General features: G+C 40.6%; 1 protein-coding gene across 2 annotated transcripts; it reads left to right on the forward strand.

Annotated features, from left to right (window-relative positions):
• Positions 1-4899: 4899 nt before the first annotated feature.
• On the forward strand, positions 4900-21099 carry ptpn3 (protein tyrosine phosphatase non-receptor type 3). 2 transcript variants are annotated; one of them, XR_014593285.1, is made up of 27 exons: positions 4900-5020; positions 5698-5763; positions 6282-6423; positions 7867-8001; positions 8151-8193; positions 8372-8453; positions 8606-8650; positions 8747-8799; positions 8985-9102; positions 9445-9532; positions 9614-9702; positions 9790-9853; positions 10466-10668; positions 11370-11495; positions 11625-11786; positions 12744-12846; positions 12955-13032; positions 13177-13233; positions 14134-14290; positions 14380-14552; positions 14863-14953; positions 15139-15200; positions 15451-15597; positions 16344-16472; positions 17919-18053; positions 18177-18312; positions 20467-21099. XR_014593285.1 is itself a non-coding variant. In XM_083917961.1 (27 exons), exons 3-27 carry the CDS (start codon positions 6355-6357, stop codon positions 20539-20541), a joined length of 2631 nt encoding a protein of 876 aa, XP_083774087.1. In that variant the 5' UTR covers positions 4900-5020; positions 5698-5763; positions 6282-6354; the 3' UTR covers positions 20542-21099. The 2 variants fall into 2 exon arrangements, 1 of the variants encoding a protein (XP_083774087.1); XM_083917961.1 differs by having other exon boundaries at positions 17919-18064.
• Positions 21100-22112: the final 1013 nt, after the last annotated feature.

Genomic DNA, 22112 nt, shown 5'->3' on the forward strand with positions numbered 1-22112 from the left:
ACATAATCACAAAATTTATAGCCTATACACATGTGATTGAATGGAAATAGAAAGAGGATCTATCTTGAGTCTGGCACAGCTGGTGGTAAACAACGTTTTCTCCTAAAGGGACAGAGAGGATTAATCTCTTCCTTCAGTAAAAAACTAAAGAAGTCATAGATAATCATCTCATATAGGATATTAAAACAATGGGATTAAATCAGCCCAAAGGTTTAACAGGAAGTATTGTTTTAAACTTGAATTCAGAATAAAACTGTGTGAATCACATAGATGGGACATGAATGCTGAAATAAAGTCGTTTGTCCCCGTGTCTCTGCGTCTATATTTGGAGCTGCTGGTGTCAGAGCTGGTACAGGACGTCTTGGTTGCTGTTTCAGAAAGCTGATCCTCGGACAGCAACAGGGGGAGGTTTCTCTCAGATAGGGGCTATAGGAGGGGGCTTGCCCCAGTCACCCTACAGTGAACTGGTCTCTACTGGTCTCACCGAACATAGTCAGACACCTCTTGTCACGTCACTCTAACAGCACGGGAACTGGTTTTTGCTTCTCCAGGCATGCAACAGGTGACACTGAACACATCTCAACAGTCTAGCAGCATTCCTACAGGAGAGGAAACCCGCAGCTTCTCTGCTTCACCCTCAGGCCTTACAAGAGAAGCACATTCAAACTGACACCTAAACACCCTTGAAACTACGCGATGCGTTATAGCTCCATTATCACCAGCTTTTATCCTCTCTTTCCTTTATTATCTCACTCAAGGATCAATCTCATTTCAACCGTCATTAACTTTTGAATCAGTGATGTTGTGTCTGTCCTGTCTGTCTTGTCTTTTACTCGTGATTGTTGCGGAGTCAGCTGCACACAGATGTATGGTTGACATTGGAAATGTTGGGTCAGATCATTGTTGTTCAGCAGCAAAAAATACACTTAAGTCTGTTTATAATTCCACATTTTTATATTCCATGTACAGTATCTCATCTACAGTTATTATTATCATTATATTCTTATTTTATTTTTATTATTTCATGTCCAGTATTCTATTTTGTTTACATTTTATGTTATCTACATTTGCTTTCTATTCATGTTACACCTTTCTCTTCAATTCAGCTTTAATCTGCATTTTATGTCTTTACACTATTTTTTGGGTTTATTTAGGTCTCGGGTCGCTCTCTTTACTTGTGTTTCTCTTTTTGAAGGAGTCTGAGAATCACTCATTTCATTGCAAGCGGCTGCTGCTGTAATTGGTGTGCATATGACAAATAAATCTTGAAAACAAGCTACAGTACATTAAAGCACAAAGGCACCTCCTGCTTTACTTATTAGACACATATTACTTTCTTCACAAATACATGTGAGAAGGACATACTGCATTGTACTTCCAGGAGGCTATATTATTCCACATCTTCACTATACAAATAAAGATTTTACAGACAAAACATGAGCTTATTTTATATTGTCCTTGTTATATTAAATTAGGAAATAGATACAAATATGCTCCTATTACACATTATATATAGTATATATATATATGTATATATGTGTGTGTGTGTGTGTGTGTGTGTGTGTGTGTGTGTGTAAATGAGATTGATCCTTGAGTGAGTATAATATGTAATGTAAAACTCATAGGGACAACATGTTTGCATTGAGTACTTTTACTTTTGATACTAAAAGTACATTTTCCTCATAATAATACTTGTGTACTTATATTTAAGGAGCATTTTCAAAGCATGACTGGTATGGAGTCTGTTCCCATTGTTGTATAAGATCTGAACATTTTATCCAACTCTGATTATATAAGGGATAAGCATAGACTGTACAAAAATACAAAAATAAGTGTGCATAAGAGCATAAATGTGCTTCATACGGGGAAAATAATTGTATGCAGTAGTTAGGGCTGGGCGATAATTCAGATAATTTATCTTCTTTCAATGGAATCGAATCATGATGAAATCATATATCGAGATACACAATTACATCATCTAAACAGATAATAACAAGCACACAACAAAAAAAATCCAGAAAATCTGATGTAAAATATATTGAGCTTTATTTTGCACTGAAGTTCTTAAATACAACATTTGTTATGTATTATATTCACACAGGGAAAAAAGGTGTTATGTGGTTATTTCATATAGACTATTTATGTATTGAATTACCAGAGAACTTGCCATATTGTGATAAATATCGTTGAAACTACCTGTTTTAGGAGAGAAGATTTAGTCTAGACACATTTTCATGCTGAACAGCCACGGCAGAAGAAATACTGCATCTGTCCTGTAGATGGAGACAGCAAACCAGAGGATTTCCGAAGTTGACACACCTTTCTATTACAGTTTTTCTCGATTGCTAAGACACATTTCTTGAAAGCTTCTCTGCTTTTTTCTAAACTTTGAACACAAACCCCAATTTTCAAGCTGCATCCACAAAACCTCAGACGCTTCTTGCAAAACCAAACTTTCACCTCAAAACAGTTCAATCTGTGCCCAAAACTGAATTTTTTGTCAAATCGTGCCCCAAGTCAATCAAAATTAAAAACACTACTGAGCAGCCACTAAACACTACATAGAAAAATAGAAAACACAACGCTCAGGACATGAAGCTGAATGCATGTTGCAAAACAGAAAACCTGCATTTAGCACTTGTACACAAAGACAAAAAACAGAAATCTTGTGCATTTACACGCAGCACTTGTGCAAAACTCTACAAAAAGAGAACATGCAGTTACAAAAATATACATGGAATACTACAGACAGTTAGACTAACCCTCCATTACAATACTACAGTACATTGGCACAGTGATGTACTGAAACATATATTTACTTACAGTAAACTGTGGTACAGTATATACTGTAATATGTCATACAGTAATTTGCTCTCAACATTTACATACTGTACTATAATGTCAAAAAAGATAATTACCTGTTCTCTTCTCTAAATCTTCCAATTATGGTGGACACAGTACCGATGTTTGGTTGTACCCTTTGTCCGGCCTCCCTCATGCTCATACCATGGACAAGAACATGGTCAATCACAGTAGCTCTGATTTCATCAGATATTACCGTTCTTTGTCTTCGCTGACCACCTTGACCACCTCGACCACCTCGACCTCCTCGACCTCCTCGACCTCCTCTCACAGGAACTCTTCCTCTCAGATTTCTATCCATTGTAGTGCCTCACAAATCAGTGCTCTCTGAACTGGCTTTATATATTCCCTGTGATCAATTTTGAGTTGTTGTGTTCAAGTAGTGACAGCCATGCTTTAATTGTGTTTGACTTTTGCCACCTGTGCTCACCATTATGCAGCACAGGTGCATCACAATGAAAATGTGTTGGGAAGTTGTGTCTAAAAAGGTGAAAAGTGCTCATGGTTTTGCCAAAAGAGTGATTGATTCAATCAGTGGGTTCAGGCAACAGAGAAATTGGTTCAGACAATAGGATTTAGTGTTTTAGCAATTGAGAAAAACTGTAAATTACGAATCACGAGTAATGATAAACTAATGATATAATAGATATAGTATAGTTACAGTCACAGCAGCCATATTTTTGCATTTAGTCAGGGGAAGTCAGGGGTTCAACATTTTTTAGGCCAAGGACCCCTTAGCTGTAAGACAAACGGAGCGGGGACCCCTACTGTACAAGCACCTTTGTAGGATGCATTCAATACTAAGCTATTAAATATAATAATCATTGACATATTAATATATGTAAACATCATGTTTTTATAATCATAGGCCTACACGTGGAAGGCACAGTGAATACTTCATACTTAAGCGTGTAGTGCCTACCTCACCTTTCATCAATGTGGTGTAAATTAAACATTTCCTAACTTCACAAACAGGCAGGTTTTGTCTTTGCTTATTATATGTTGGATTCATTTTAATGCATATTTTCATTTTCATATAAACAAGCTCTAAAAGTTTTTTTTTTCAGTTTTTTTAAACACTTGCTGGATATGGAAAACACTGTGAAATGACTGACTCTGTTTTATGTTTTAAAATCCTTCATGGCTTAACTCCACCACCTCTACAACAATATATTCAACAGAACATGAGCAGCACAACCAGAGCAGGCTCAAGCGGTAATTACTCCATTCCCTTTAGAAGAAGTGGCCAAGCAATGTTCTCCTACAGAGCAACCAATACCTGCAACTCTATACGCGACCTATCTGTTTTTTCAAACATCTTCAAAATGGCTTCTGGAAACTCAAACCTGTGGCCTCCCCCCTATAGATTTTTAAATTTTGTCCACTGCTGCTGATCTATTGTAGTCTGATCCTGTACATTTTAATTTTCTTATCTATCCGTATACATTATCTTTATTTGTTATTTGTCAATGTTATCCTTATTTTTTATATATATTTTACCCAGCTTTTTATATTTGATATCTGCTGCTGTAATTTGCACCGTCTGGAAAACACTTGAATGTCATTGTCCTTTGTGCAATGACAATAAAGAGATTCTGACTCTGATTTTTCTTTTTCTTTAAATGTTCATCAATATTTCAGAATCAGAAATACTTTAATAATCCCAGGGGGAAATTGTTTTTGTTTCAAACTCGAGCTATACAAACAACATATATAACAACAACAATATTATACAGATAACATATATTTGTAAAAACAAACAAACTCTGTCCCTTTGTGAAATAAATAAATGTTTGTGAGAAAAAAATAAAATAAAAAAGTGACCAAACAATATTTTTCGTGGACCCACTGGAGCAACTCTGAGGACCCCACAAGGGGTCCCGGACCCCCTGTTGAATATCTCTTTTTTAAGTAGGCTACATTTCACTGACTCTACTTCCTCTGCTTTGCGCGCGCGCTCCCCCAAGAGCGCGCATCGCACCGGGAGCGCGCGCGGCGAAAAGGGGCGGGGCCGCGCGGAGTCAGCGCAGCCAGGGATGGGAAACTTGTCCCGGATATTTACCTAACTATACCTGGCTCTGCAGACGCACCCCGTCCCGAGGTTTCCACCGCGGACAGTCTGAGGAACATGATCCGTGTCTGAAGCGTCACAACTGAGGTACACAAATCCTTTTTCTTGTCTTTTAAACACTCTCTTCCCAAACAAAAAAAAAAACATTCACTTGGCCAAGTTGTAGCCGTGGCTGGAGCAAAGTTTGCCCCGTGAAGTGTTCCTCTTTTCTGGGTGTGTAGCTGGTGGAAAACTTCAACAGGTTCCTTGTTGTCGCTGTGGGTCAAAGTACAACGAGATCAAATCAGAGGTCATTATCGACAAACAGGGGCAGTTTGACAACATAAATATTTGCCTGATACACTGAGATAGGCCATGTTTACTCACTGGTATGTGTAGGTTTAGTGAAGCAGTAGAGGCCATCAATGCTTTTAAGAGTTTTTATATCCTGGGACCTACATTTTTAACTTGTACAGATACAACTATGGCACCATAAAGTAGAGTAACTCTGTTTTATTTCCTCATCCATGGGCACAAACCTCAACATATCAGAAATAGATGCAACATGCAAAACGCCGAGTCAGTGAGTTCACATACCTCTCTACATCATGATGAATCTGCTTTTAAATGTAGCATTTACTTGTAAATTCATTAGAGGCCTGCCTGTGAGAGAGGGGGTTATTATGGAAAACAAGTCACCAAACTGGCACCAGATCTGTTTCAATATATTCAGACTGTGTCACTGTGTTCAAACATTAACTCAAAACCACTGTGTGTCCTTTCAGAATCAGCGTGAGACAGGCCGGCCTGGATCCATTAATCGTTCACCGGGGAACCAACACAGGACACATGTACGTAAAAAAACACTTGCATGCATATAGATGCACACACCCATAGGCAGGTATTCTCAAAGGCGGGTAGTAGTGTATGTATGTATGTATGTATGTGTGTTTGTTTGTGTTCCTGCTGCGTGCTCCCTGCGGCTGGTCTGAAATCACTTGTAGTCTGTAGATGGGCGTGTTCAGCGCTGAAAAATGTTTAACATTCTTATCATTCAGCTGCCTGCGAAAAGGCGGAGAGTTGCAGAGGGAGAGCAGCAGGGAGAGGGAAGGGACATGTTCAGACCCAGGCCAAATAATAAGATATTACACAAACACACACACACACACACAGTCACTCCTTTGCATTCACGCTGCATTACTCACTGCAGCCCGATGCTTCATTCAGCACATATATTACTCACCACGCAATGTCATCCTGAGGGAGGTGCTTTCATTGGAAGACAACAGGCTGGAAACATCTGACACTGTTTTTGTTGTGTGTGTGCGTGTGTCTGTGTCTGTGTGTGTGTGTGTGTGTGTGTTTCCAGGTCCCCACTCAGTGACGAACTGAGGGCAGGGTGTTTGTCTTGAGAGGGAGGCAGAGTTACCGTGGTAACAGACATGCCAAAACCGGACCTGCTCTGCCTAGTTCAGCTGCTGGACAGCACTATCGAGACCTTCAGAGTCAGTGTGCGTAACACACACACACACACACACACACACACACACACACACACATACACACACACACACACACACACACACAGATACACACACTGTTTCCTGTCTGTCGTTGAGGAGATCATATGTTGCTCCTATCTGTCAGTGTGCTCCACTAATGATCACAGTGTCAGTGCATGATTCAGTGAACGACTACTCTTTCCAACTCCCATTGATCCGCATCTCTTATTTACTGTTACACCGTGACCTTGGTCTGAAGGACACACTCACCTCCTGCAGCTTACAGAGCTTGTCGTCACACTAAGGAGCCTTTAACATCATCAGCATATCATGTTGTACGCAGCCTGACAGCAGTATACGCACACACACACACACACAAACACACACACACACGTAGAAAGGCAATCGCAAATATTGCTTTCCAGGACGGTAGCTGTGCTGCATCTTTATGTGATTGGTTGGTGGTGGCAGAGCAGGGAGAGCTTTCAGTATTTCAACTCTACATTTCTCTTTTTATTTATTTTTTCTGTGTTTCTCATGTTTAGATAAGATTTATTGTTGTATTTTTAACTTATTTTCACTGATAAATAAAATTTTTTTCAAAGAAGGTAAGGCTATTTCAACTCATTTTCTTCACCCAGTGTTGTGTCCACACTCAGAAATGTGTTTCCTGCTAAAATAACTCACTGTTGCTTTCAGTTTACAGTAAACATGTGCCTCTCGTGATACAAATGTGCCTCCAGTAACAAGTAGGCAGAAAATACAGATTAGCTGCTCTCGGATTGATCAAGTGTTGAAATACAGACTGTTGTGCTGCAGATGGAAATCTTATTTTCACTTGGCTATATGCATTTTTAATTGTTTTTGCCTGATTTACAACCATCTTTAATATTTGAAGGTCCCATATCATGTTAATTTTCAGGTTCATACATGTGTTTGGCTTTCTACTAGAACATGTTTACATGCTTTAATATTGAAAAAACACATTATTTTTCTCATGCTGTCTGAATATATCTGTATTCACCCTCTGTCTGGAAGTTAGTTTTAGCGCCTCTCTCTTTAAGACCCCTTCCTGAAAAAGCCCAGTCTGAGTTTGTGGGTCTTTTGCATCTGCGGTCACGACTTCCATACAAAAGTCCTGACGGCTCGTTTGAAGACACAGTAAAAACAGGGGCTGTGTTTATTTCTCTGTGAACTGAGCGTTCTGATACTTTCACAGTATTTAAATAGCACCTCCACCTGCTTTATAATACTAAAAGTCACAGAAATCTCTATATTTACAAATTGGGAGCCACAGAGAAATGTCAAAGATATTTAAAGACCAAAATAATTACCCCTATCAAAACATCAGGCATGACTGCGACATATGGCACGGTATATTTACATGGACATGTAAATGTCACTAAAAGTTTTGGCTGACATTAATGTTTGTTTGTTGTTTCCATCCTTCAGAAGCAGGATGAAGGTGTGCTTCTATTGGACCAAGTATGCGACCACCTGGGCCTGCAGGAGAGGCAGCTCTTCAGTCTGCAGATCAGAGAATCCAGCACAGCCATCGTCTCAGTCACAGCCAACACGCACTCTCCTGTGAGCTCACTGTTCATCTGCTGCACATTTGCAATGCATTGCACTCTGTGATTGCTGTTTAGACGATGATAACCACAGGGTGTGCTTACATGAATCCTTTTTTTTTAGCTCCAGTAAGCCATTATATTTAATGAATTTCTTTCTCTCAGAGATGGTTGGAGCCTGAGAAACCCTTGAAGAAACAAATAAAAGGTATCTGGCTTGTTCTGGCTCCAGAGAATTCGCTATCCTTTCCTACAACTACTTCTGTAGAAAAATACATTTTAAAGTTAAAAAAAAAAGGAAATATATATATATATTTCAAGACATTAATAACCAGGAGGTGTTGGAGAGAAGATTGAGAATATAGATGTATGCCTTTTCTCTGCAGGTCTTGCATCTCCCTTTTATCTGAACTTCAGAGTACGATTCTTCATCTCTGATCCTAACTCTCTGCAGCATGAACAGACACGGTTAGTATACGTGCCTCTCTTGCAGCAATCATATATCCCCAGATATTGATCTAAAGAAGTTGTTTGACTCAGAAAGCTCCTTCTCCCTGGGATAACGGATAAAAAAAATGAAGGCGTGGGTCGGTAAAGTTCCTCTTGTGTCGTCCCTGCAGGCACCTGTACTTCCTCCAGATCAGGAGTGACATTAGAGAAGGACGGTTAGTGACGCACAAACACAAACTTAATCACCCATCCCCCCAGTGCACAGTTTGCATTTGGCTATAACAATGTGTAATCATGGCGTATGATTGCAGGTTGCAGTGCCCGTTGAGTGCAGCCGTAGTGTTGGCCTCCTACGCCATTCAGTGTAAGTCATAGCTCTTCCTAGAGAAACAAATGATTAACAACGTAATGATAACTGAGTGAGTAATAAGTCCTGTAGGGGATGCTCTCATTACGCCGCAGATCCCTCACAGTGCCCCAGATGTCAGAGTGTAAATGTGTGGATCTTGTTATGTGTGCACGCTCAGTGTGTCTTTCCATCACCTGCAGCGGAGATGGGGGATCACTGTCCGTCTCAACTTCCTGGTTACCTCTCCAAGAGCCACTTCATTCCTGAGCAGGATGAAGACTTCCTGTCTAAAGTGGAGGATTTGCATCCACAGCACAAGTAATTCAGAGTGTTTCATTGCATCGTATTTAATTCAATTCAATTCAATTCAAAACACTTTATTTCTCCCCAGCGGGCAATTTGCAGCGGCATGTAGAGGAGAAATAAATAAATAAATACAAGGATAACCTGTACACACTACGACACTGTATAAATAAGAAACATTAATGAATGATAATTGTGCAGAAATTGCTGTATACGTTATTATCATTATTATACAGTATGCACAGTGTATGGGTAGCTCTATTTTATACAGGTATAGGTGCATGGTGATTGGATAAGTTGGGTTCTGGTGTTGATTCTCTATGTTCTTGTGTGTGCTATGTGCGTGTTCGTTCCCAGGGGACTGAAGCAGAGCGAGGCAGAGCTGTGTTTCCTCAACACAGCGCGGACTCTGGAGCTGTATGGCGTGGAGCTGCATGCCGCCATGGTTAGTGATTTCCTCAGTTTAACCTTTTATTGCTCTCATGTATGACACTTTTTGTCATCCCCTCATCTTTCTGTCTCTCAGGACACCAACGACGCCCCTCTGATGGTGGGATTGGCCTCCAGTGGTGTTGCAATATTCTGTAATATGATTTGCTCCAGTTTCTTCCCCTGGTGAGCGATAATGACGATGCTAATTACGTGTCTCATTCCTGTATTTTTTCTTCTCTTCCTTCAACCAATTGCGTTCTTTACACGTAGGGGGAACATCATCAAGATTTCATTCAAGAGGAAACGCTTCCTTATACATCTGAAACGTAAACATGTGAGTCCCCGTACCGTTAATTTGTTCTTAATAGTTAAAAGATTTTCTCTAAGCGAATTTCTGTTATTTGCTCAACACACTCAGCTGATACATCCTTCACAGTTTGCAGTCACAAGTTTTTTTGCTTTTATATTGATATGTTTTTGTATTTGTATTAATTAGGATCTAAGAATTTATATACTTTTTAAAGGTAAAAACTCACTTTTTCAGTGCTTGTGCACATAAATATGGGTGTCTGAAATGCCTACCAACCCACAAACTGTAAATTAGGACAAAAAACCTGTCAGTTTTTTGTGGGCTGCCCCCCCCCCCCCCCCCCCCATCTGAGTATCTAAAACAAACGTGTTCTAGTAGAAACCCAAAATCCAAGTATGAACCTGAAAATGAGCATGTCCTCTTTAACATTCCAACAAAAATTCACAAGCCTGACTGCATCATGGTCTACAAAGATGTAAATATTGCATTGATTGAATGATTCTTATCCACACTTTTGATCGTTTTGTTTTTTTCATGTGTAAGTTAGAGATGTTGGCTTGAATATTGGGGTTACAAAGGACTCCACCATTATTAAGCTTGTTTAAAAAAACACTAAGCAAACAATGTATGTTGCAGGGGGAGACCCAGGATTGTGAGGTCTCTCTGGTTCTGCCCTGTCCCAAGACCTGTAAGAACCTGTGGAGGTCCTGTGTGGATCATCACTCCTTCTTCTCCTCCAACCGAACTGCCAGAAGCCCTAAATACAACAACAGCACAGTTCAGGCCTACAAAAAGCTGATAACACATCACCTCGGCCTTGGCAACAGTAAAACCGAGAGGTGAGCCTGCGCCTGTACATATAATAATAATAATAATAATATTAATAATATTACATATTATTTGTATAGTGCTTTTCAAGGTACTCAAAGACACTTTACATAATGCAGTAAAGAACCAATACAATAAAACAAGTACAGTAGAAACAAGTTGGCTAACGTAAAACAATTTAAAGCAATAAAACGTCTAAAATTCATGTAAATTTATAAACAAGTTAAACGGAAAAAATTTAAATGAAATAGTGGATTATTGGAGGTTGAAAGCAATTCTGAAGAAATGGGGTTTGATGAGTGATTCGAAGGTGTGTTGGTCGGTGCATTCACGGATGTGGGTGGGTAGTGAGTTTCAGGAGGAGGGGGCAGCAATAGAAAAAGCTCTGTCGCCCCAGGTACGATGCTTGGTCCTGAGAGGAGGTTTCTGTCCAAGGAGCACAGGCTATGGGGTGAGAGTAGTGTTGGAGCAGGTCAGTGAGGTTAAAAGGGGCCTGGTTATGGAGGGCTTTGAAATGGATGCGTTGAGGAACAGGGAGCCAGTGGAGATTTTGGAGAACAGGGGTGATGTGGTCACAGGAGCGGTTGTTGGTCAGGGGGCGGGCAGCAGAGTTCTGGATATATTAAAGTTTGTTAAGGATATGTATTCACACGTACATTCTCTTCACTCATAAACACTGAAAATTATCTTTCTTCTCCCTTGTAATTTGCAGTGGCCCAGTGTGCCAACGTGTAGTGGGCGGGATGGTGTGGAACCCAGTCCTGCGGAGGTCGATTTCATCAGAGCACCTCGAGACCAAGAGTCTGCCCTCTAGATCGCCCCCAAACACGCCCAACTGGTACAACCTGCGGGATCAGCTACAACTATAATGAAATATCCAGAATCTCTTTTCTTTTGCTGAACTTAGATTGTGTCATTTAATGAAAATCTTATACCATCTGTTTTTGCTCGTTCGTCTCTCCGGCAGGCGAAGTCCCCGAGTTCGCCATGGCATCCGTAAACCTCGCCCGTCCTCGGTTGAACTGACAAACGACCTGAAAGACATGTCGGAGGGGGAGGACGTCTTCTACACATACAGAGCGTCTGTGAGCAGCAGCAAGGACAGCGAGGGAGATGCTTCACCGCATAAGTTAGTACCAGAACAGAAATGTGTGTCTGTCGACTTCTTGGGCACATTAACTGTGGCTCAATTCAGTGGGCTTGGATTTATGCTAGTGCTCAAGTTTTAGATCAACATTATAATTGGATTTAGTGCCATTTCTTTTAAAGAATGAGCTTTGATTTAAATTGTAGCATTATTGACCACATTTAGATAATTCAGAGCCTAACCGCTTAATAAGTTCCAGCTGTCGTCTGCTTAATGAGGTTTTTTTCCCCTGCAGCTCCCACACCAGTTTCAGCTTCAACCAAATGTTTTATTTGAGAGACAAGATTATTTATATCTGGATATTTGGAAAAATAGAAAGTGGTTAAATATGTGATAACTTGTACAAAGTTAATACTGAACAAACCACTGGATTGTCTTTGCTTGAATTTATAGAAAAACATTACAATTTAAATCACATTTTTGGTCAAGAAAATACTAATAAAATATGTTTTGACACCCTAACGCGGGCTGTCAAAGCATTTATGTCTGACCAATAATTTTATTTGGTCCGAATAAAATTATTTGCAGAGCTTCCTGTCTTTCATCCATCGCTCCATTTCACTTGCGTCGCGTTCCGGTGCCATGGGAACTCTGAAGTTTCGGACCTCCAACTAGGCAAAGTGCACTGGAATGCCTGTCAAAGTGGAACCTCCTACTATCGAACTCGGGGAAGGTCGATCTACCTCAAGTTTGATACTTTGACAGGTATTCCAGTGCACTTTGCCTTGTTGGAGGTCCCAAACTTACGACTTCCCATGGCACTGGAACGCAGCATTTCTTTCTCACCGCACGTGTTTGAAGAGGAACGAGCGTCAGAGGTCAGGCAGGGGAAAGAGGATGGGATATTGGAGAGAAGTTCTGTGAGACATGCAAAAAAGGTAAGAATTGCCTTAATCTACATGTCAGTGTGAAAAAATCTCTTTCTTTCATCTCTTTCAGCCTGTCCGGCTCCTACAGCCGGGGGACAGATGACGCTTTGTTGCACATTGATGACAGTATAGGAGAGGAGGACAGTGACCACAGCTCACCCCACGACAATAAGGTCTGTTATCTCATCATCATCACCTCTGAATAAGTATATTACTGTACATCCCCCCACGTGTCCGTTGATTCTGAGTACTTCTGTGTACGTCTGTCTGTGTGTGTGCAGGGTGTTCTTGGCGACGGTGACTTGATGCTGATATGCATTGCCCCCGATCATGACGGCAAGTTTGGCTTCAATGTTAAAGTGGGTCCCTCTCTTACACTCTCTATGTGGTGTGTCTCTCTCTCACCACAGTTCATTAATCATTAATTTAGTTATTGACACACATAACGTTTGTGTTGTCGCTCTTCCACTCTTGCTCCATTTTAATTTCTCAACTCCTCATAGGGTGGGGTGGATCAGAAGATGCCTCTAGCCATATCCCACGTTAAACCTGACTCTCCGGTAAGAGCAGACTCAGATGTGTTCGTGTTTTTACGGCCTGGTGTTTCCAGGTGGTGTCAAAATGTACAGTATGGACTGATGAATAGATCGTTTTCAACAGTGCTGTATCGATTAGTCAATTCATTGATTAGTCACTCACCAGAAAAATGTATTGGCTATCATGACATGTTTATATGATATTTTTATTTTATATATATATATATTTCACCCTGAAGTGGTTTAATTTAGAATAATCAGACATTCATTCTCCATTTTCTTGCTTATTCCACGGCTACTTATGAACAAAAGCAATAATTTGACACAAAATATAGACTTTTGCTAATCAAAAGTAACAGACCGTAGGAGGCCGTAACTGGCCAATCAGAATCGAGTATTCAACAAAGCTGCGTAAAAAATATTGTTATGTTATTATTATAATACTATTTTGATCAACGATTAATTATGTGATTTATTTGTTAAGTAAAAATGCCAGTGTAATAGAAAACTGCATATATCGTTGGGTTTTGGAAAGTTGTTCAGACAAAAACACACAATTTCAGAACGTTACCTTTGGATTTTGGAAATTGTGGACTTTTTTTTACTTTTTTCAGACAATTCGTCGATTAATTCAGATGGATTAAGTGATAATAAAAAATATCTAATATATTTATTAAAAACGTTAGTACAGCCTGATCAATACTGGATTTTTGAGGGCAAAACATATAATGATATTTTAATAACGATATATTTTTGCAAATGGTAATTAAACAAAACAAAACATAAACTTTGATTTTTATTTTTTTAATTGTGGCTTAGATATACTAACTGAGACTAAACTCAGCAACTTAAACTAAAATCAGTCGATATATTGGTCCTGCTCTAAGCTCTAAACTGGCGTTAATAAGCATTTGTTGTTTGTAGGCAGGTCGGTGTGAGCCCAAACTACTGGAGGGAGACCTGCTGGTGCTCATCAACGGTCGAGACATTTCCGAACACACGCACGATCAGGTTGTCATGTTCATACGAGCCAGCAGAGAGTCGCACTCCAGAGAGCTGGCCTTGCTCATCAGACGTAAAGGTGTGTGTCTGCGTGCCTGCGTGCCTGCGTGTGTGTGTGTGAGAGAGAGAGAATATTTATCACAAACTTGAAACGTGCTTGGATTCCAGGTCCTGGACGGGCGGCGCCCCTGCTGCAGTTGCCTCCCGCCCTCACGCTAACCAGCCAATCACAGGGAGACAAGCTGTCACCTGGCCAGTCGGAGCGGGTCACAACACTGGAGGAGTCGATGAGACAGCTGGAGAGAGGAATACAGTCTGGCACACTCTGTTTCCATTTTGAGGTATTTAAAATGCAGGTGGGAGCTAAACAGTAAACTGGTATTTATTTATTTAAAAGTTTGTTTATAAGCCGGACTAGAATAGAAATAAAATCTTTATTTTAAGCAGGGTTTAGATTGTCCCGCTTGGTTATTTAGCATCATATTGAACCCATTAAGTGCTGATTATGGGACAGATGCTCGCCCTAATCTCCTCTCATAAATGCTGAAACAAAGATGCCGTCACTGTCCAGGAATTTGTAGTTTTTGTATTTGTGTATGTTTCTGTGTGTGTTTACGTGCATACATGTGTTTGCATGCTTGTGATTTCTAGAATTTATACAGGAGGAAGCCCGGTCTGTCACTAAACTGTGCTCGGCTCCCTGAGAACATGGACAAGAATCGATACAAAGACGTTTTACCTTGTGAGTGCTGCTTATTCTGACCATCTGTGTGTCTGTCTCCTCTTCCTGTGTCCTCTGTGCAATCTTTCTAACCTTGATCTGGAGCTCACCGCTGTAGCACCTCACAAAATTTAATTGGTTTAGCCTACGGTGCATCCACAGCTCTGTTATGACCCTCGCATGCTGCTGTCCTGCTCTCCTTTCAGATGATGCCACCAGAGTGGTGCTCCAGGGTCAGGAGGACTACATCAATGCCAGCCACATCAAGGTGCGCATCACTGAAAGGAAGTTTAGCTTCTTGTCCCTGTCTGACGTCGAATGTAAACTCATCCTCACTCATGTGGTGCTTGTGTATCTGTGTGTGTGTGTGTGTGTGTGTGTGTGTGTGTGTGTGTGTGTGTGTGTGTGTGTGTGTGTGTGTGTGTGTGTGTGTGTGTGTGTGTGTGTGTGTGTGTGTGTGTGTGTGTGTGTGTGTGTGTGTGTGTGTGTGTGTGTGTGTGTGTTTATCTTTCTTATAGGTGGCGCCCCCAGTGTCCGGTGTATGTTTACGTTATGTTGCGGGTCAGGGTCCATTGCCACAGACCTGCACTCACTTTTGGCAGTCTGTTTGGGAGCAACAGATACACACCATCATCATGCTAACAACTCTGACAGAGAGGGGGCGGGTATACATGCATTTCATACTTTTACACTGTAAACTGTCACATTTACACAGGAACGTAAATGGGTAAGCAGAAAAGGAAACATAAAATAGCAGCAATGAGTTGAGGCACAGGTTACTGCAGCACTACTCACACATTATTACATGCTGTTCGTGTTTCGTTTATTACACAATTACTGTAATTACAATGTTCAGCGGTAATGTTTGCACACGAAAATAATAAATTGGCACAGTTGTTAGTAATTACAGGGTTTCATAGTGTAGAGAACAGCTAAATGTAAAGTGTGAGCAGGATTCAAATGAGAGTAATAATTTGAGGGTGAAGACACATCTACGCAGAGGCAGTGAGATATCAAGGTCTCGTTAAATGAAGATGTCTCTGTCTCAGCTGTTGCTTGGTAACCAGATGCTTTCATTAATTGATCATTTTCCAGATATTCGTCAAGTGCCCTGACTTTCTCTCCACTCGACGACGCACACACACACACACACACACACACACACACACACACACACACACACACACACACACACACACACACACACACAGACTCATATATATATTCACAATCAGTTCACATCCTGCTCCTGATGAATTGCTTTCGTTCATCAGACTGCCGTGCGGAACACACAACGCTGTTGAATATGAGTTTGATTTCATGAGAGCAGAGCACAGCTAGTAAACTGTATCCTGAGTGATGACTCACGTCACATGTAATGTAATTTGTCGGTGATGTCATACACTTGCAGACAAAGTGCCACCAGTACTGGCCACATCCGCCAGAAGTGAAGGATTACGGCCACATGCGAGTGAAGTGTCACTCCGAGGAGTGTAACCTGGCGTATGTGACGCGGCAGTTCACTCTGACACACACACAGGTACAGTAGTAAATAGAGCTCAAGTGATTTGTCGATTAGCAGAAAAAATTTGCAAGTATTTTCACCATCAAATTATCGTCTAAAGGCCCCACGTTACACTAATCTTGGGTTCTCACTTGGGTTTCTGCTAGAACCTGTTGACGTGATCAACATTTACAAGTCTTTCTGGTCCAAATCTAGGCTGTGTATGTATATATATATATATATTTCTCTGTGGATTGAGCATGTTGAAACTTTCACAGTAGATATAAAGCACCTCCACCTGCTTTATAATAAAACAAAATGTTTAAGCTTCTCTAATGTGAAAATGTGCTGCTTTTCCTTACCCTAAGTGACAGTCAATTCAATATTTTGAGGTTTTGGACATTTGGTCAGACAAAACAAGATCCTTGACTCCACCTTGAGCTCTGGGACTTGGTGATGGGCATTTTTTTAAAACAGTTTTTTTTAGTTTTATATTAGCCAAACAGTCATTCGAGAAAATAATCAGAGTTCACACCTGCTTTCATATCTACATGAAACCAGAGCAAAGCATGAACATGTTTAAACAACATGGAACTTTTCTGTTTGTATGTTTGCGACATGTGCCATATGTCACATAACGGAGTTCACCACAGGCAGCAAACTATCCGCAGCCAATATACAGTCACCTCCGTGTGGGTGGCTTGGTCTGTATATGTGAGTGGGCGGGCGAGTGCTTTCAGGTGTATTATTTGTGTGACGGTATAGATCGCAGGCCTTTCTGACAGGTTTATCTGATCAAGTCTGAAGCACTTTATATGGTAGATAATCGGATTAAATCAGCTATCTCCCACGCTGACTTCCACGGCAAACAGGTAAATAAACAGATAATGGCCACAGAGGCATGAAGTATGAAATCACACACATGCATACACAGATACTGCTGTGTGGCCCCATCTGTTCCTCTGGCAGAGTGAGTTAATCCCTGCATGGAGTCACAGGCCACATGACCATTATAAAGTCTAAACTCAGCCATTCTCCTTCGTGCCTGTTTGCCTGTTTTCATCTTACTGTGTTCCTCTCCACTTCCTGATCTCAGTGTCACTTAGTGGTCACATGCAAACATAACGTCAGAGCGTTTGAGCCTGTAGAGCTGCAGAGTCAGTATCATGTGGGTGATATATTTCCCTAAGGTTACCGTTTATTATTTTAAGTACAGGTTATAAAATACTTACATTTTCTGTGTGTGTGTGTGTGTGTGTGTGTGTGTGTGTGTGTGTGTGTGTGTGTGTGTGTGTGTGTGTGTGTGTGTGTGTGTGTGTGTGTGTGTGTGTGTGTGTGTGTGTGTGTGTGTGTGTGTGTGTGTGTGTGTGTGTGTGTGTGTGTGTGTGTGTGTGTGTGTGTGTGTGTGTGTGTGTGTGTGTGTGTGTGTGTGTGTGTGTGTGTGTGTGTGTGTGTGTGTGTGTGTGTGTGTGTGTGTGTTAGCGGGGCGAGGAACGTGCAGTCACACACCTGCAGTATGTTGCGTGGCCTGACCACGGCGTACCAGATGACCCTTCAGACTTCCTGCTGTTCATCAACTCGGTCAGGGAGAGGAGGCGAGGTGAAGAGCCACTAATGGTACACTGCAGGTAACACACACACACACACACACACATAGGGTATAGTCTAATTGAACACTGCCAGCATGTACTGTACCGGCCTCAACAATATACTTAATGCTGTGTTTGTTTTTAATTTCAGCGCTGGGATTGGACGGACAGGTGTTCTGATCACCATGGAAACGGCGTTGATTCTGTTGGATGAGGATCGGCCGGTGTTCCCGCTGGACATTGTCAAAACAGTGAGAGATCAGCGAGCCATGATGGTTCAGACCACGGTACAGAATAACTGAACAGAAGCTCAAACCACAGAATTAGATTCTTTATTTTAATTTATTAACCTGCTGCTTAAAGCTGCCTTCAATATTAATTTTCAGTTTTTTTCCAAATATCTGGATAACAAACACGTTAAACATTATAAGTAGCAGCTGATTTGTCTTCTACTTGTAGTCTAAAGATTGTTAAACATGCACCTTGTTTTAGTTTGTTTTTATAGGAATATCTGTCAGGTAGAAGGCTTGACGGGAGCTGGTATGTTTGTGCTTTCTAAAATTTCAAATCAACAAAAGACTGCGAGTAAAGATTGTGTAGAAGGTTTTGGGTGAAACTTCTAGAGCTAGTCGCAGTTTGAAAAGTGTTTCTTTCTTTTTATATTTTCAAAATTAAATTTTTGTCAGACATTAGCCACATGCTTTCTCTTTTGCTGACTGCATTTAGTTTAAAATGTCAGAAATTCGGTTGAAGCTTATGGAAGATTAAAAAATCTGTCAAACACTTAGTTGAGTTGAGTTTCTAAAAAAATGGCATATGAAGCACTTATTCATTCAATATTCATCAGGGAGAGGAGACTTCTCACCTTTTAAAGGCTAATGACCCAGTTTTGACATCTGTGGGGTCCTGTCATCTTTAACCTTCATTAATTCACAAAAACACAGCTGCCACAGAGAATTATACAGTTTTTATACCGAAGACCTTTTGAGGTGGAGCAGGTGAGCGGAGTTCTGTGGCGACTCGGCGGTATGTGTTGAGGAAGAGGGAAGTGTGAGTCAGTGCTTTGATAGGAGGTGGTGCTGGGAATATGGCAACCCTCCACTCACAAGCCTGCTTCTAGGCCACTGCTGCTACCACTATCACCTTTATTTTGAAAGGAGATCCAGTCCCTGAGGCTTCTTCTCTGATGTTTTTGTGCTGATGTAACACTTCCTCAGGTTTCCCCTCATATGTTTGTCCCTGACAGTGATGGAAAACATGCAGTCAGGGGACAAACCTTCATCTTAAGGAGCCACAGGTTGAAGGATAAAAATGGATTTTTCTGTGCTTTTGTTATCGTCAACAAATCCCATGAAAAAGCTCAAAGCCAACATTGTCTCTATACTTTCCAGCTTCCTTACCCTGTTTGTGACACACCAAGAAACATTACAAATGGGTCACAAGGTTTCCAAGGTCTACTTAGTTCTGTTAGCTGTTCTTCTAAGTCGTGTCACACAATCTTCCTCAGCAGTTTTATTTAGTTAGCATCAGTTAGCATCACACCTGGATGCTTTTACCTTGGCTGGTCGCTTGCTCACTTGCTCCACCACCTTGGTTCCAACTGAAAATTTCTCATGTTACGGTTTCAAGACAACAAATATTTGTATTATTAACTTTGGTGATCCTCTGACTTTTCCTCTAACGCCACCATGAGGTTCCCATTTGTGTCTTTGAGTGAATTGTCTCAACAACTGTTGGATTGCACTGAAATTTGGCACATGAATTTGTGATAAAATGCAGTTAGTGTGGTGATCTGCTGACTTTTATTTCTAACGCAGTCATCGGGTCAAATATTAAGTTTGGCCAAAACTTTGGTTTTGGACCAAATATTTACGAAAAGTCGACCTCAGTTTTGCTTTGAATTTAGTGCAAATGAGTAAATGCTAACTCGCTAAACTGAGACAGTGAGCATGGTATATACTGTATTACACCTGCTTCTGTTGCACACACACTTTGTCCTATAAACTGCTGCCCATGTATGCCTTTTTATATTTTTATGTTTTTTACTTTTTATATATTTTATATTGTCTAACTTATTTTGTCTTATTTTACCAAGAATAGTCAGACAATGTTTCGTTTTACATCCTGACAATAAATATTAACATGTTAGCATGCTGAGGTTTGTATTTAGCTCAAAGCGGTAGACTCTAAAAAAGGCTAAAACTTCTGGGTTGTGAGTATTTGCACACGGATGTGTGTGTAATAGCTTCTGGAGAACAGTAGAGCTCTATGACACAGAAGAATCTGGATTTTTGTTTCACAGAATATACTTGTTAGTATGATCAGTTCAATGTTGATTTGTACTTTTCAAGGGTGAATATAAAATATAACCTGTCCTACTTTTTCAAAAAAAGCGGCGTTGTGTAACAGCTAGTAACGCTTTTGTGTGTTGTGTGTTTCAGTGTCAGTTCCAGTTTGTGTGTGAGGCCATTCTGCGAGTCTACAAAGAGAAACAGGGGGGATCTGCAGCACCGTAGCCCGAATCAGCAACAGGACCAGAACAGAATGTTTCAGCCTCATCTCGTTGCAGGCGACTGCCACAGAGAGACTTACAGTGCTGTAACAGATTAACCTCTGTCGCCGCCCGTGGGACTGGTACACAGACTGGATAATGAGAGTATAACCAGCTTCAGAGCACAGCTGTCTGTGATCTGTGTAGCCTAGATTCAATGTGAGAGTACGAATCTTACACCTAGTCGGCCTTAGTGTTTGCTGATAGTGCATTAAGCTGAATGGGCTGCAGTCTCTATAGAGACTGATTTCTGTCCAAGGGGCCATTCAGGAATGTTGCCTTTACTTATAAAGCTATATATGTGCCTCAGACTGACGCCTCCCAGTCGATGTATCGAACAGGGGCAGCGGAGGCAGACCAGGATCGTTATAATCTGTAGTTTATCTGTGTCTGAAGATGACAGGCTTTAGATCACTACAGCAGATATTGTAAGGTCACGGTGGTGCAGCACCGCACGCCGTCGGCCAGAGGCATCCAACCCCACTTAAATTATTAAGACACTAAATAAACACACTGATTTATACTCATGCCTCTGCTTTTTCATTATATTTGATAGTGAACATCATACATACATTAAATTAGGATATTTGGCTTTATGTTGAGATTCTATAAAGCATATTTTTCTGCACTTCTTTGAAGAATGAAGCTGCACACTGAAGTGCAGGGTAGTCTGCTTATTTAACCTTCAGCTGAGTGTATCTATAGCTGGCATCATTGCAGTGAAACTATTTCTGCATCACAAATCAGCCTAAACTGTCTGGTGAGGAGAAAATATTGCTTAGAAAGAAAGACACTATAACAAAATGTAATATTGCGGTGAGGATTTCAGCACATCTGCAGGTTTATGGCATTCGTGTATGATGTATAATTCATAGAGTTGTTATATTTGTGCACTTCTTATTCTGGAGTTCTTTTTACATACAGTATCATGCAGGCATGAAGAGTTGGTACCCTCTGAAATGTGCTACAGAATGATGCAGAATTTCATCATTTACCTCATAATTTACACAAATCATTGTCCAATAGGTGCACATCTGAGGGGTTGTGTGTTTCTAGTGTAGACGAGGACCCGGTCAGAGCACACTGAGGTCATATTGTCTTTCTACAGTTAAATGTACACATGCACTCGGCCCAAACAGAAATAATGATCGTACGGAAAGTTATTTTTAGGACAGAAAACACCTGGAGCGCCTTCTTCACAGGATTTATAAGAAGTTAGAAAACATTGCTGCATATGGAAGAATGAGATACATGTTATGTTGGTTCGAAGGAAATGGTAGATATGTTTTTGTTTCTTTTTGTCTATATTTTATTAAAAAAAACCACTCATTTTGGTTGACCCTATTTATTTCTGTTGGTATGGTGTTGAAATTTATGTTTTTCTGATTTACAGGTACTGACTTTATGTTTCATCATAAAGATACAGTCATAAAATAATGTACAGGCTGATTTTAAATAACATTTTTTAGACTTTTTTAACCAAGAAAAAAAGAAAGAAAAATAGTCAATATTTTTAGCCAGATTTGTATTTCTGAC

The sequence above is a fragment of the Echiichthys vipera genome (genome assembly GCF_963691815.1).
Source record: "Echiichthys vipera genome assembly, chromosome: 8".
In the NCBI taxonomy this organism is placed as follows: Eukaryota; Metazoa; Chordata; class Actinopteri; order Perciformes; family Trachinidae; genus Echiichthys; species Echiichthys vipera.

Coding starts and splice junctions, on each gene's coding strand:
- ptpn3 (XM_083917961.1), top strand. CDS start 6,355: ATGCCAAAACCGGACCTGCTCTGCCTAGTTCAGCTGCTGGACAGCACT. Junction 8,651..8,746: donor AGTGACATTAGAGAAGGACG/GTTAGTGACGCA, acceptor GTATGATTGCAG/GTTGCAGTGCCCGTTGAGTG. Junction 9,854..10,465: donor TACATCTGAAACGTAAACAT/GTGAGTCCCCGT, acceptor TGTATGTTGCAG/GGGGAGACCCAGGATTGTGA.